Raw genomic sequence first — 13,945 nt, forward strand, 5'->3', positions numbered from 1 at the left:
AGAAATGCTATTGACAAGAACATTGATGATACTGAGTTTAATATGTCAGTGATCAGCGATCAGTGATCGCGTGTTGAACCATAACTTTGTTAGATGTTGAACATCTAAGAGTTGAACCCCTTTTGATTTTTCACTTACAGAATCTGGACTTTCTTATTGTAACTTGTATCAATGGGAATAGGCAGTGCCGCAGGGGTGGGCTCTGGATATCAACCCAGCCAACATTTGTATGTGGGGCCCATGTGGGTAGTAAATGAGCTGAAAATGGGCCCTATATGGGATTGTCCACAGGTTCCAAAATGGCCCCATGCCAATTGCCCACATGGGTGGTTTTAGCCAAGTGGGCCCCAGATAAGATGTCCATTTTGGGCCTATACCCATTTGGTACCCAAGTAGCCCTAGCATAACCCGTGCATGGCCCACTTGGGTAAATTATTGGCATGGGGCCAAAATGGAACCCATAGACAGTCTTATATAGGGCACATTTTTCAGGTCATTTACTACCCACATGGGCCTCAACATTACCGTTGTTTGAATAACATAAAAAACGCCCACTTAGATGGAGTTAAGCCAAACTGTATTTAACTTAAGACATTTTTATATTAGTAATTAGTCTATTGGATTTGGCGAGCAAATTTACCAGGCTGTTGCTGTTGTTGATTGCTGTTGGTGAAGATTCTCAGTCATCCAGGTCATGGTGCTATATCATAGGCAACTGGACTTGCTTGAGTTTCTTGAAGATGTTTCACCTCTCATCCAAGAAGCTTCTTCAGTTCTAATGGACTGGTGTGGAGTCGCAGGCTTTAAACCCTTACAGAGTTGTTAAGGTAACCTGTGAGCTCTGAGTTTCAGAATCATCTGGGTCACATGTCAGTTGTTGACCCACCTGACTATCATGTGTGTCGTTAGGGTAAGATGGGTCAAGGTCCAATGACGTTAACATTCCAGTTAACTGGAGCAACCATTGTTAAACAGGCCTACGACACAACTTATCACCAACCTACAATGCAGTCTTGGGATCCCTGCGCAGACGACTTAACACCCATTCATACCTGGACCCATCTAACCCTAACGACACACATGAAAGCCAGGTGGGTCACATGGGTCACACAGGTTTTAAAGCCTGCGACTCCACACCAGTCTGTTAGAACTGAAGAAGCTTCTTGGATGAGAGGCGAAAGATCTTCAAGAAACTCAAGCAAGTCCAGTTGCCTACAATATATCACTTATGATTGTTGATTGTTTGCTTCCTCAATCGACTGGGTGATGAGTCCAAGCATCTCATTGGATACTTCAGGTCCAACCAATCGTCGTCTGGCCCAGCAAAAGCTTGTCGTTTGGAGACAACCTGTTAAACTTACAAAATGTAAAAAGTGATTTAAATTAGCTAGTTAAATGGAAGCTACTTTATTGTTTCACATTTGAATTAAAAAATATATTTAAGTCATATATCTGAACCGGCACATCACATAAGGCAGAAACTGAATAAGAAAGTTTTCAATGCTGTCAATGCACAAAACCATGACAAGTGGTAATAACAATAGCCTAACCAATAACACCCCCCAACACACACACATTCTTATACTTCTCTTTGTGAGGACCCTCATTGACATAATGCATTCCCTAGCTCCTTACCCTAACCTTAACCATCACAACTATCACAATACCTAACCCTACCCCTATCATAAACCTTCTTCTAACCTGGACCCTAAAGGCAAGTCTTAACCCTAAAACAGGCCTTTGAAAAAGTAAGGACTGGCCAAACTGTCCTCACTTTGCAAAATGCCCTCACTTTGTTGTTAAAAATGGTCCTCACTGTGATGCATGTACAAGAACACAGACACACATCTCATCTTGTGACGTTTTCCTTTAACGTCAAGTGTTGAAAATACATAGTAGTAGATGTAGATCTATAATAGATGCATTTTTAAACACAATGCTTAAGTCAGAAAATCTGAAATGTACATATTTCACGTACTGAATGTATTCAATGTATTCAAGTTTGAGGCAAAAAAAAAGTAAACTCTGGTGTGTTCATGAGCTCTAAGTCGTAATGTGTAAACAACAAACATGCTTTATTTTATTGCTCAGATCATTTAAACAGCACGTTGACAGTGTGAAGCCTTATATTACAAAGTTATTTGGTCCCAAAATATTGCTTTATCTGATTCATGTTAATAAATAACTTTATCAACAAAATGACCAAAATGTTATCTGGTCTTACCCTATATTCAATGTTTATTTATGTATGTTATTGTGGTTTTTATCTTGGTGTATACTACTTTATCTGTCCCAAAAAGCACTTTGTAACTGTGTTTTGAAAAGTGCTATCCAAATAAAGTTTATCATTATTACTACAAAATAGATCCAAACAAAAATTGTCTGATATGTGAATAAATAAATAGTTTATTATCGTCAAACATTAAAACATTTATGGTCAAACATCAAACATTTAGGCTACTTTCCCCCGCCATGATTTTGTATATACGACGCCATCTCATATACCAAAGTTTTTGCTGACTTACAGTGGTTGTTCCAACTCGAGGCATTCAGGTTAATTTTCCCAGCCGAGAAGTAACATGACTGCAGGGTCGACCTTCTGGACAGGCAGGGTCTGAAATGACAGAAATACTGGCAGGCATGGGCAACAGCAGAGAAATGTTATATTTGTACAGATATTCCATGACATTAATAATGCACAGCATTAATAAAGAGGACAAGTGTTTTCACTCTTTCTTTATTACAAGCAGAATGACAATACAGTGCTTTGCCCTCATTTGCTACAGACAGGCTGGCAAAAAAGTCAACAGGTGAACTTTTAAAATCTTTATCCAAAAACAAAAAGTAAATTCTCAAAACCTGTTTAGTAATACAAACAGTGCTGTACTGAAGGTATGATATGAGGCGTGCCGCTCAGAGCACAGAAGTCGACATTTCAGACCTTTGCCAAGCTCAGGAGTGACAGGACGAGCACCTGCTGTTCTGCTGATGGACTTAGAAAAAGCAGTTTGACATTCTGATCAGCAGTAGAAGGCTGGTGCGATAAACCCAGTTTGAGACAGAGGCTACAGACAGTCCGTTCCTAGTCAAGTTATTTGGTCACTTTTTTTTTTCTCACCCACTACATTCTTAGAAAAATAACTTGTGAGGAAGAGTGAACACTTATAAACCCTAGTCAACAGACAATAGACCTTGTTTTTTAGGGGAAAAACTGATCTGCTGTAGAACAAAGTGCAGTGTGTAGACCTATTGGTAAATCTCTAATGAATCATATAATGTATATGCTGCTCTAATTTTGGTTACAAACTTGAACACACAATCTAACAGTTAAAATATAATCTTCTCTCTGGGATACAAAAGTAGCAAAAGAAATATTCACAATGGACAACACAGAAATGACGAGTAGACGTGAAAAAACGGAGCTGCGTTTGAAGAATGACTCCAAAGAATTCCCCATCCCGTAAAGTAAAATAGACCTTCCTGTGGTAGGACTGGTGTGTGACATGTAGAATATGTCTGGATAGATTATGGCAACAGCACAGTGAGGTGGGACACTGCATAACAAGCACCAAGGCCCTTCTATTAATCTACTGAGGTCAGGACGTTGAGCCCCCCGAAAGTTCAAACACTTGTGGAGGCTTTGAGTGAAAAAAAATCCAGACCTCCAACCGAATAAATCATCTGTGCCCCAGTAAAAAAATACCGAACACCTGTTATTAAATCTATACATGTTGGCAGATGGCGATGTGTATGAAAATAAACTGTATAAACATACAAAAATGCTTCGGAATCGGACATTCAAGACTTCCCGAGTCAGTCACTTGCTGTGCAACTAGACAGATATGCTTTGGACAAAGAGGACGTCGGATGTTAGAGATGCAGAAAAGACGTTCATCCATAATGAGCTACAATCGTCAGCTGGAGGACATGATGGACAAATCAGTTCAACATTCTATCGATTTGATTGTGACATCGCCGATTCAAGTCTCCCTCCTGCGTACAACAGACTACATCAACACCCCTGCTCACTACAATATATATATCAAAAGTTTTTTTTTTAAGTTACATCCATACATCAACAGTGACTGCCATCGATAATTTTAGAACAATACAGAAAAACTCATTGATAAATGCAACACAAAGAAAAAAACCCTCGACGTGACATTCTTACATTAACTTTTGCATAACACAGAGCATGGCAGCAAACACACAAGCACAATGCAAACAGTAAGGGATAGCATTTAGGACATCCACAGTAAAGACTCCACGAGTCTCGGGCTGCTGCTGTGAGCCGACACGGCCACACGGGGGTGGGACAGTGTTGGGTGGAAAGAAAAGGTGTCGTGATGTGGTTCAAGATGAATGAGGTCTGGGGTGAATGGAGAGAGGAGCAGCTCAACATGCAGCAGGGAGATCCGACATGCTACAACCGGCAGGTAAGAAAAACAAAAGTCAACACAGTTGTGAGGGTAAAAGAAGAGGAGTAACAGACACACTGTACCAGACATGTATGCCCTCTGAACCTCCCTGTCCGCTCACAAACATGTTGAAACTGACCTAGAAATACTAAAATGTATGAATTAAGGCAGGGTGGCGAGAATACTGCACATCCCTCTTCAGATTTTCTTTTAGCTGATGTGTGTGTGTGTGAGTGAGTGTGTGTGTGTGTGTGTGTGTGTGTGTGTGTGTGTGTGTGTGTAAGGCTTTGTAATACACCACTTCTGCTTTTTCTTATTATTATTAATATCATTTTTTAACACCTTTCTCCTTTGGCTCCAAGCCTGCTGCTGTGTGGCTACCTGTAAGGCAAAGGTGTGTCACATACAAACATACAGTAACAGGCAAATTTCATGCATACACTCGCGCACATGCACACGCACGCACACCTAAAGGGCTGACGGCTGCCCCTTAACTTGGCCAGACCACGTACTGTACATTAAACGTTGTGGACGAACATTAACAAAGAAGCGAAGAGGACACGGAAGTGGAGGAACAGGCAAAAATGTGAGACTAGAAATGAGGACAGGAGTACAAAAAGGCCTGAAACAGGACAGTTCCACGGTGCATGAAACAATGCACCTTCACACACGGTTCCCATTTTGTTCTTGGACTTTGTCAAGTCAAGTAGGAACTTCGATGAGACTGAGACGGAGGACTACACTGAAACAGAAAGATGTTAAAGTATGAAGATGAGGCATCGGGGCTGTAATATCTAAAGGGTTGTTCACTCAGGTGTAGCCCACAGAATGCACATGGTGAACTCAGCATGGAGGTTGATGTGTGTGAACGTGTTTGTATTTTGCTGTATAAATCCTCCTTGAGATGCAGATCTTGTGTCGCACATCTCGAGATGCACTTTATGTTTCAGCCCGAGATCCACACACACACACTCATAGTTTCAGAGCCTTGCGTTCACACGGAGGTCTCCGGCCCCGGAGCGCAGTAGGCAAATCCTGCCCCTGAGAGACGGAGCACGTAGGGGCTGAGAGAGCACAAGTCTGCCCCTCCGCCTTCTGCCAAGTGGACCAGCAGTTTCTGGGGGAGGGGGTCAGACCTGCGGAGCGACAGTGTCTCCGCAGCGCCGAGGTGGAGGTGAGAGGAGTCCGCGCTTGTGCCTTTGTAGGACCGACGAGAGGACAGTGGAGTCGACTCGGCCACGCCACCCCGCGACAGCTTCTTGTGAACCTGTGGAGAGATGGAGGACGCATCGTCACGAGAAAATCCAAAACGCAGGTTTAAAGAAAAAGAAATGAACCATGCAGATTAAATCACAGAAGAGGTGAGAGAGATGTGAGATGCACAAGATCAGACAGCAGGGTTTTAGTCAGAAGCTTTAAGCAATCTCAAAAATATTGATACATCAAAGCATATCAATTCAGAATAGCTGAAACAGTTTTCGCAGTAATGACACCAGCACCAGCTGTGCTTTCTTGCTCTCTTTACTACAATCATTCTGCTGTTCTCTGCTACTAGCCAAGAAAAGTAAAGTTGTTGTCGTCACGTTAGAGTCTCGTTATATTTATCTTTTAATTACATTTTAAAATGTCATGCTCTCAATGTCAAATAAGGAAATTAAGGAAAAAACATAAGGTGTTTAGTGCAAAAAAACAATTAACCACACCCTGTTATGGATCAAATCTACCGCACAAACTGGACAAAACAATCCATTAAGTGTGCAAACTTGTCAGAATTTACTGATTAATATATGAGTAACCTGCTAAAAATTCCCATTATGATTAACATTCATGTTACATTAGGCATGCCCATGAAATGCAGAATTAAATTAAACTTGCTATTCCAGCTTCGAACACCAGATGTCATCAGTACAACAGAGACTCAGCCTGGGTAACCTGTATATTTTTTTTGATCAGTTTGTCTGTAACATCAGCGTTGGATTTGGTAACCTACTGGTGACCTTGCTTAATAAAACATGACCTCAGTTACTAACTAAATCTGTGTGAACCTCTAAAACCTGACAGTCGTCTCAAATTTTACATCTAAACCTTCTCTGACCCAGAACCTTCAGTCTCAGCTCCTCTAGCTTTACTTTCACATCTCCCTTAAGCTACAGTCCAGAACCACAGATGACTCACAGTCAGCTTGCTACTTGTTCTACTTGTTGGAGCCCACATGGCAAGTGGCAACAGACTTTAAGTAGCCTGGGTCTAATAAAAAGAGGATAACATTTCTCATTTGGCTGCTACCCAGATCAAGCTAATTCCCGGCCCACATGCAGTGAGAAGCACGACGCGCTTTGCACCCAGCACTGCAGAGTTAATTGGAGGTTGTGATTCCTGAAAATCTGTTGATGAAAGGATGTTTCTGAGTTATACAGGCCCGTCCTCCTGTCAGCCTGAGCCATAGCACGACAGCATGCCCCATGCAGTGCAGAGCAGCAGGAAGCATCATGGCAGCAGCATTAAGACCCCGACTCCCCACAGCCAACGCCCTCTGTGTGCTGTTACCATGGTGACCCTAGCCCACCTACGGGGGTGTGCTCTAGGATTTGCTGAGGGGGGTGCTGTGGCTGTGTGACATCATGGAGTCATAGGTCCTAGCAGCTTTTTCTCCACTGTCTCCCTCACGGGTCCTATCAGGGTGGAGCGGGTTCCTCTCATTGCTTCCCCCTCCACCAGCAGGAGCCACACGGCCCTCCAGGGCCCCCGCTGTCCTTACCTTCTGTGGATGACGTTAAAGGAGAGGAGGTGATGACTAAACCTGTTCAGACCTTGTGTCAGTCCTGCAATAAATACTAGGATTTTTTCAGGATTGTTTTAGGACAGTTTTAGCTCCCTAATAAACTGGCGACTGAGTGTATCAGATTAAGTTGACTGTGGTTCACATCTGGCACCTCAACGCTGCTTAAAACTGGTTTCAAGTGACCCTTTTTAAACAGGTTTCATCTCCCAGCTCATTTGATTTTGTATGGAAAACGTGAGAGCCACCAAACTGAAAAATTCTGCATTCTTACTGATCCATGCAGCTACAGAACAGGATTGCTGTCTTTGGTATCTTTTGACGGATATGGACTTTAAACTGAAGCAAACTTTGCGTCGGAGCTTTGTCTGTCTCTTCACACTAACAATGTGACAGGGAAGGTTTTCAGTGCAGTGATGACACTCATATCACAACCCGCACTTATGGGACTGAAAACCTTCAGTGTAAATCAAATTCAGGCTATCCAATAGCTGTCTTCGATGAATTTGTGATAGATTATTGTCTCAGTTAGGCTCTGATCACACAGAAAGCGTTTTAGTTTTTAATAAGAATGAAGCATTTTGCTCGCGGTTTTTGCGTTGCCACATACCTCATGTTTTTGCACTATTAGCACCTAACATTTTTGCCTGAGCGCTTTGAACGCCTCGAGTTGAAAAAAACTTCCAACTCAAAGTGGAAAACACCCCACGTCATCTATTTTTACATCATCTTTTTTTCCACTGTCCAATCAGATGATTTGAGAGGCGGGCCTTCTGTGGTGGTCACAACAAGTTTACAGTGGGTAAACAATGGAGGAGAAACTGGTGGTAGCGGTTGCTGGATACCCAGAGCTAAACGACCCGACGATAGAAACTGCCCCTGAGTCATCCTAAAATATGCCTGGAAACAGCCATCATGGAGGAGAAGCCCCTGGACCAACTGGTGGTACTCCCCATGACCCACCCTCTTTTTTAGGGTCTCATGTACCCACACAGATCTCTGTTTCCCTGTGTCCAACAAACTATTTACTGACAGCCTCTCACCCTCAACCAGAGCTACAGCAAGCACCCTCTGCCTCAACATTTTAGGAACTAGATACTAATTAGTGTCAAATAACTAAATAAATAAAGGGTAGATTGTTTACACAAGAAGGCTACAATAAGGAGGTGAGTCTGTGGTTGCCAAGACTTCTTTTTCACTAGTGGAATTTTTTTTAAAAAGGCGAGCCGCTTTCTGTGTGATCAGGGCCTCAATGGTTTGGAGTACAAAATGTCCAAAATGAGAGGAAATTTCCAAGAGCCCAAAGTGATGTCTTCAAACATCTTGCTTTTGTCCAAAACTCCATAATATTCAATTTACAATGACATAATGATATGAGACAGAAAAGAACTGCAAAGCCTCAGATTGGACAAACTGAAGCTTTTGGATTTTAGCTTTAAAAATACTTAAACTATTACTCATTTCACCTGCAGAAGGTCATTTCCTTTTCCTCTTTATTAGCTAGATGCTCAGTTCTACTGAAATAGAAGGAAGTAACACGTCCATCACACAGCTAATGGATCAAAGATGTGACAGACCATCGAGCTGGAAAAACATCAGATGCACCCTTAACGGCTCCATTAAGAGATTTTTATAAAATGTGAGACCTATTAATAAACCAAGTGCAAAGTCTACCTGGCCTGGAACGATGAACTCATACATCATAAAATATTTGTTTTAATAAAATGTATGGATAAATTAAATAATAAATAAAATAATTAAAAATATAATAAGTTTTTATAAATTATTAGTTATTTTTTTAATATATATATATATATTTTTATCTTTTTTGTCTTGATAATTTCCAGTTTTCTTCATTATTCTGTACGCATTTGTACCAAGAGGTGATAGCTTATGTTAATGTCTGATAAATGGGAAAAAATAAAATAAAAAAATAAAAAAATATATATATATATATATATATATATATATATTTTTTTTTTTTATCAAAACATAGTAATTTTTTTTTTCATTTTAAAATCAATTGATCGACTATTATTTTCAGCTCTACAATACACGAAAAATGTCAAACTGGTGTTTTATGTTGACCAAAGTCTGCAAATCCTAAAGTAGAAAAATTCATCCCACACCTACCAAAATCATTTCAAAAATACATCACAAGGTGACAACATGAAAGACATAAAAAAAAACATGGCATGGAATTTAAATATCTTAAATAATAAATATAAAAGGGAACATTAAACACATTAAATATATAAGGGAAAAGGAAAAATGGCAGGAAATACACACTTCTATTGTCAGCAGTAGCACCCTTGCGATTAGTTTCACATAGAGCGAGGTGTTGAGACAGAGATAAGTGGTCTACACTGGGACATGCCACCATGCATACAGAGACGAGGGCTTAAAAGAGAGAGAGAGTCACCTCCTCTTCCTGCTCCTCTCTCGTCTCTCTGGGCCAATCAGAAACTCATTCTGCTGGAGGACTGAGAAAGCATGAAGATGGTGGACGGCTCCACAGTAAGGCACGGGCGAGTGGACTGCAGTTACCCCGAAAGAGCGAGTGAGCGTAGAGTGCAGAGTCACACAGGAAACAGGAGAGGAGAGGGGATATGGTGATGAGGAGGGAGGAAAAAGGAAAGAAAAGGGAGGATCAGGCAGGTGAATGAAAAGAAAGGGAGAAAGGAAAGAATGAAGGGCAGTGAGAATTATGGTATGTCCATCAGGGTGCAGCGAGAAGGGAGAGGAGAGAAGAAAGAGCACAGCAGGGAGAAATCTGTCAGACCTTTCATTCATTTTTCCCCATTCATGGTGAAGGTTGCTTCAGAGGGAGGTGAGGCTAAGCCACAGGGAACAGAAAGTCACTCTAAATCACGCTGTTGCTCAAAGCTATTAGGGATTCAAATGGTCTTCCTGGATGATTAATTGAGTGGAATAGATTTGCAGTTTACTTATATGGCTTCTTACAGTCCAAACATTAAGTATGAGTCCAGTCAGTCTAACTCAAAAATGGGCTTGACCGAGGAGAAATTGCAGTAGCAATGATTCATAGTTTTTATTGGTTCCTGCTTCATATATTAAAAATATACCTTCATGGATTTATGCCTGGTTCACACTAAACGTCATTTTTGTCTGCTCCGACAGTCACTATGTCAGATTAGACGATTGTGGAGTCATAAAATCATCCGTGACTTGGCCGACAGATACGCTGGTCCTCAACAATTGTCCCCGGTCGTCTTTCACAACACGTGATGTCATCGGGTTATTCTTGTCCTGTTTTTATTACTTTTACTATTATTTCATTCACTGTGTCTGTTCATGTGCCAGCTGAAATGTTGTTGTAGTAACGTAGAAAGTGCCACCAGATGTCAGGAGCTTCATTTGAAATACTGTACGCAAACATGCAAGTCACTGAATCCTTCACAACAAGTTCCTGCAAATGTTCCACAATAAAAGCCTTTTGAAAAAACTGAACAGATTCTCTCAACCGAAATTATAGGGGGCTTTTAATTTGAAACAGATACAGGAAGTTTTGAGTTTGAAATGACGGTGTGATGCATTAGCTTTATCAAGGCAACCGGAGCGGATAAAAAGTGAAAATAGAAAAATACATAAATAACGGCCCGTTTATAATGTAGTCTGTTTCACATGAAGCTGGTAGCCTCTGCAGTTGTGGTGAGTAAAAGCCACTATTTTTTAATTTTCTTAATTTATATCCTCTGTTATGAACATTCTTTGCTAGCTTGATGCTAATGGCAGTACTCAGCGGGTTGACAAAGTGCCTCTGCTGTGTCACACCGTCATTTTTCCTTTTATTCTGTGTGGAAGCATCCTTAGAGGAATTATCTACAACCCTGGGTGGTTGTTGACATACAGTTGTCCACGACAGCAGATCGCTCTGTGTTCCTATTGGTCAAAATCTCAGCTGTGACGGGAGCAGTCGTGAACGACAAAAGGAAAATCAAACATGCTAGACTTTCTGTCGGGAGGTTGTGAGGCGTACCAGACGTGGCATCGGTTGTCGTCTACTATGGCACACTACACGAGATGAAAGGATGGATTATCGCGTATGACACTCACTGTCGTTCGCGATCCATGCCGACACTGTATGACACTGCGTCGGACTATAATCGGGCTGATATCGTGTAGTGTGAACCCGGCATTACTCACATATATCGTCCTTTAATGGCACCAACAGTTAAACCAAAGAATGGAAAAACCAAGGCGTGTTTCAAGCTTGGTCTCATTTAAGGTCTCAGTCTGAGCGCTGATATGCGTCATAGTAAAAAAAAAATTAAACTGAATGATGATATGCTTTATAGTCAAATTTTACTGACTTTGTTGGGATTCAAAAAAGGTAATTTTGGGGTACAGGTTCCACATAATTGCACATATACATCAGAACAGGTGATATCGGATGGTTATATGTGAAAGAACATCCTAAAATACTAATGTTAGACATAAACAATATGAAAATATCACGTACAGAAGCAGAGATCAAGCCCTGAATTAACCTTGATCCACTAAATATATAATGGTGTATTTTTTTTAATATGTTATTTGGATGTCCCAAGAGATCACAAAAAAAAACTTGAATGATTACTACTGCAATTTTCTCTGGATCCAACCACAGATTGACTGGACTATGTTAGCACACATAGGAGAGGAGTCTACTCACTGTATCAGGCACAATTTTAATTATCATAAAAATGGGAAAGCATTAATCGGTTAATGATTTTAGCAAAGCAGAATGCACTGCAGGAAAAACAAATCTAACACCTGACCTGTGAACACGACAAGTAAAGCTTCGGTTTCACTGTGGAGCTGCTGCCAAGATGTTACCTGTGCACGTTCGGTGGCTGTGGGACACAGGGCCCTGCAGAGGACCTTCTTGATGACATCTGGCAGCAAGCTGACCGTAATGAGCAGGATGATGCTGAGCCAGGCCGGACCGCTAGACAGCATTTGCATGAACACATAGTACATCCTCTGGTAGTTCAGGAAGGGCCTGAGCAGCAACAGGGAAGACAGAACAGGCTGTGAGAAGTGCCCTCATTAAATCTACATAAAGATTACACATGCTTAAAAACCAATAAGCGTATTATACCAAATGATGCCTCCCCAGAGAAGAGAGAAAATAACGTAGAAAAGTAGTGACCCCCAGATGACAAAGTGATTGATCCAGGTCCAGTGGTGTGTGTCCAAGGCAAGCTGAAACAAACAGAATATATACATAGTAAACACTCAACCAGCCGATGAAGTCAATGCCCGTGCCTTTAGGGTTTACTGTTGTGCAAACTGAGCGCCCAGTGTAGTCGATCATTTATGTAACATGCTCGTTAACGAGTGCCGCAAGCTCGCGCAGGCATTCGATGAGGCACAAGTGTAACTGTACAGTAATGAGCTCATTTACATGCAGGAATTATGCAACATAGTAGACATGAGTGGGGGTTTTTCTGGAGACATATGCTCACACACCTTGAGAGTAACGGTGAACACCAGCACAGTAAAGACGAGAGTCCCAAATGTCCAGTTCCCAAACATCTGCAAGGGAAGAGAGGAAGAAGAGGGTTAGTGGCCACATCAATCACACAGCACGATCACCCTGCATCCATGGATTAGTGAACATCCTGTGGCTTTACAGTGCACGTAGAGAGTCTATCATATCTACTGTAGTGAGAGGGGTGCTGTTTGTTTCTTTTAAAGGAATACTTCACCTTCAAATGACCATTTGTATACCAATTACTCACCCAGTGTTAGTTAAATTTGCCTCTCACCTGCCTCTGGGGAACGGAGAATCCAAAAACAGAGAAAATTCTTGATGGATAAAAGTCACAGGGGTCCGCGTTTCACAACAGCAAAACTATATCAAACTTTCTATTTACAAACTCTCACAGAACTCATACAGTATATGCCAAGTCTCATTTATCCATTCATATACTAAGTACTTCATAAACACATGAATTTTGCCTAAAACTTTACTCATTTGAAACTGAACTTAAAGTGAAACTTATCAATGCTCTCTTCTAAGCCAGACTCCATTGACAAAAACTGCACTTTTACCTCGCTGAAAACAGGAGTTGCTGATCTACCGCTGCCTTGGTCAGTTAGTTAGCTTGCGTTATTGAGCAACTTTGTGATTTTAAATGGTTAGTTTGTATTCACATTAACTCACACAATAACACAAGTGAAAACACTTCCATCTTGTATATTTTGCCAGATATTTAATACTCTATTGTTCTATAACTGGGCCCAGTGAGTGACCCTGACCCGGGGAACCCACTTGTTGTCTGGTTGGTGCTGGTTGTGAACGTTAAATTGTGGTTACTGTACTTAGTGTAACTGTAATTTGAAGCATTTTCTGGCACAAGAATTTCCTTTGGGATAAATAAAGTTCTACTGCATTGAATTATTATTATTATGGATATTATTTTTATTAGTATTTCTTCTTTTGTTTCTTTTCTTATTTTACGGTAATTTCCATTTTTCTTCATATTTCTGTACATATGTGTACCAAGAAGTAATAGATTGATGTCTTGTTAATGTCTTGTCTGATAATTTTGTTTGGTCATTTTTGAAATCGACTTTTATAGTTGTCTGGTTGGTACTGGCAGAGATGGGGACTCGAGTCATTGTGACTTGGACTCGAGTCAACTCGAGTCGCTGTTTTGATGACTTGTGACTTGACTTGACAAAAAATAAAAGACTTGAGACTTGACTTGGACTTGGAAGTTAAAGACTCGGGACTTGA

General features: G+C 41.0%; 1 protein-coding gene across 4 annotated transcripts in view; it reads right to left on the reverse strand.

Moving 5' to 3' along the window:
• Nucleotides 1-4,636: 4,636 nt before the first annotated feature.
• LOC126392576 (phospholipid-transporting ATPase IH-like) overlaps nucleotides 4,637-13,945 on the reverse strand; it is a 52,894-nt gene continuing 43,585 nt past the window's right edge. The window contains exons 27-31 of one of the 4 annotated variants that reach the window (XM_050048020.1): nucleotides 12,673-12,738; nucleotides 12,302-12,405; nucleotides 12,037-12,202; nucleotides 6,966-7,179; nucleotides 5,548-5,685 (exon numbers count right to left, since the gene is read on the reverse strand). In XM_050048020.1, coding sequence (XP_049903977.1) covers nucleotides 7,000-7,179; nucleotides 12,037-12,202; nucleotides 12,302-12,405; nucleotides 12,673-12,738 — 516 coding nt within the window. In that variant the 3' untranslated portion in view covers nucleotides 5,548-5,685; nucleotides 6,966-6,999. Of the gene's footprint in view, nucleotides 5,686-6,965; nucleotides 7,180-9,619; nucleotides 9,735-12,036; nucleotides 12,203-12,301; nucleotides 12,406-12,672; nucleotides 12,739-13,945 lie in introns of those variants that run through there. The other 3 variants (XM_050048022.1, XM_050048023.1, XM_050048019.1) reach the window with 3 other exon arrangements.

This window comes from Epinephelus moara, chromosome 7 (assembly GCF_006386435.1).
Source record: "Epinephelus moara isolate mb chromosome 7, YSFRI_EMoa_1.0, whole genome shotgun sequence".
NCBI lineage: Eukaryota > Metazoa > Chordata > Actinopteri > Perciformes > Serranidae > Epinephelus > Epinephelus moara.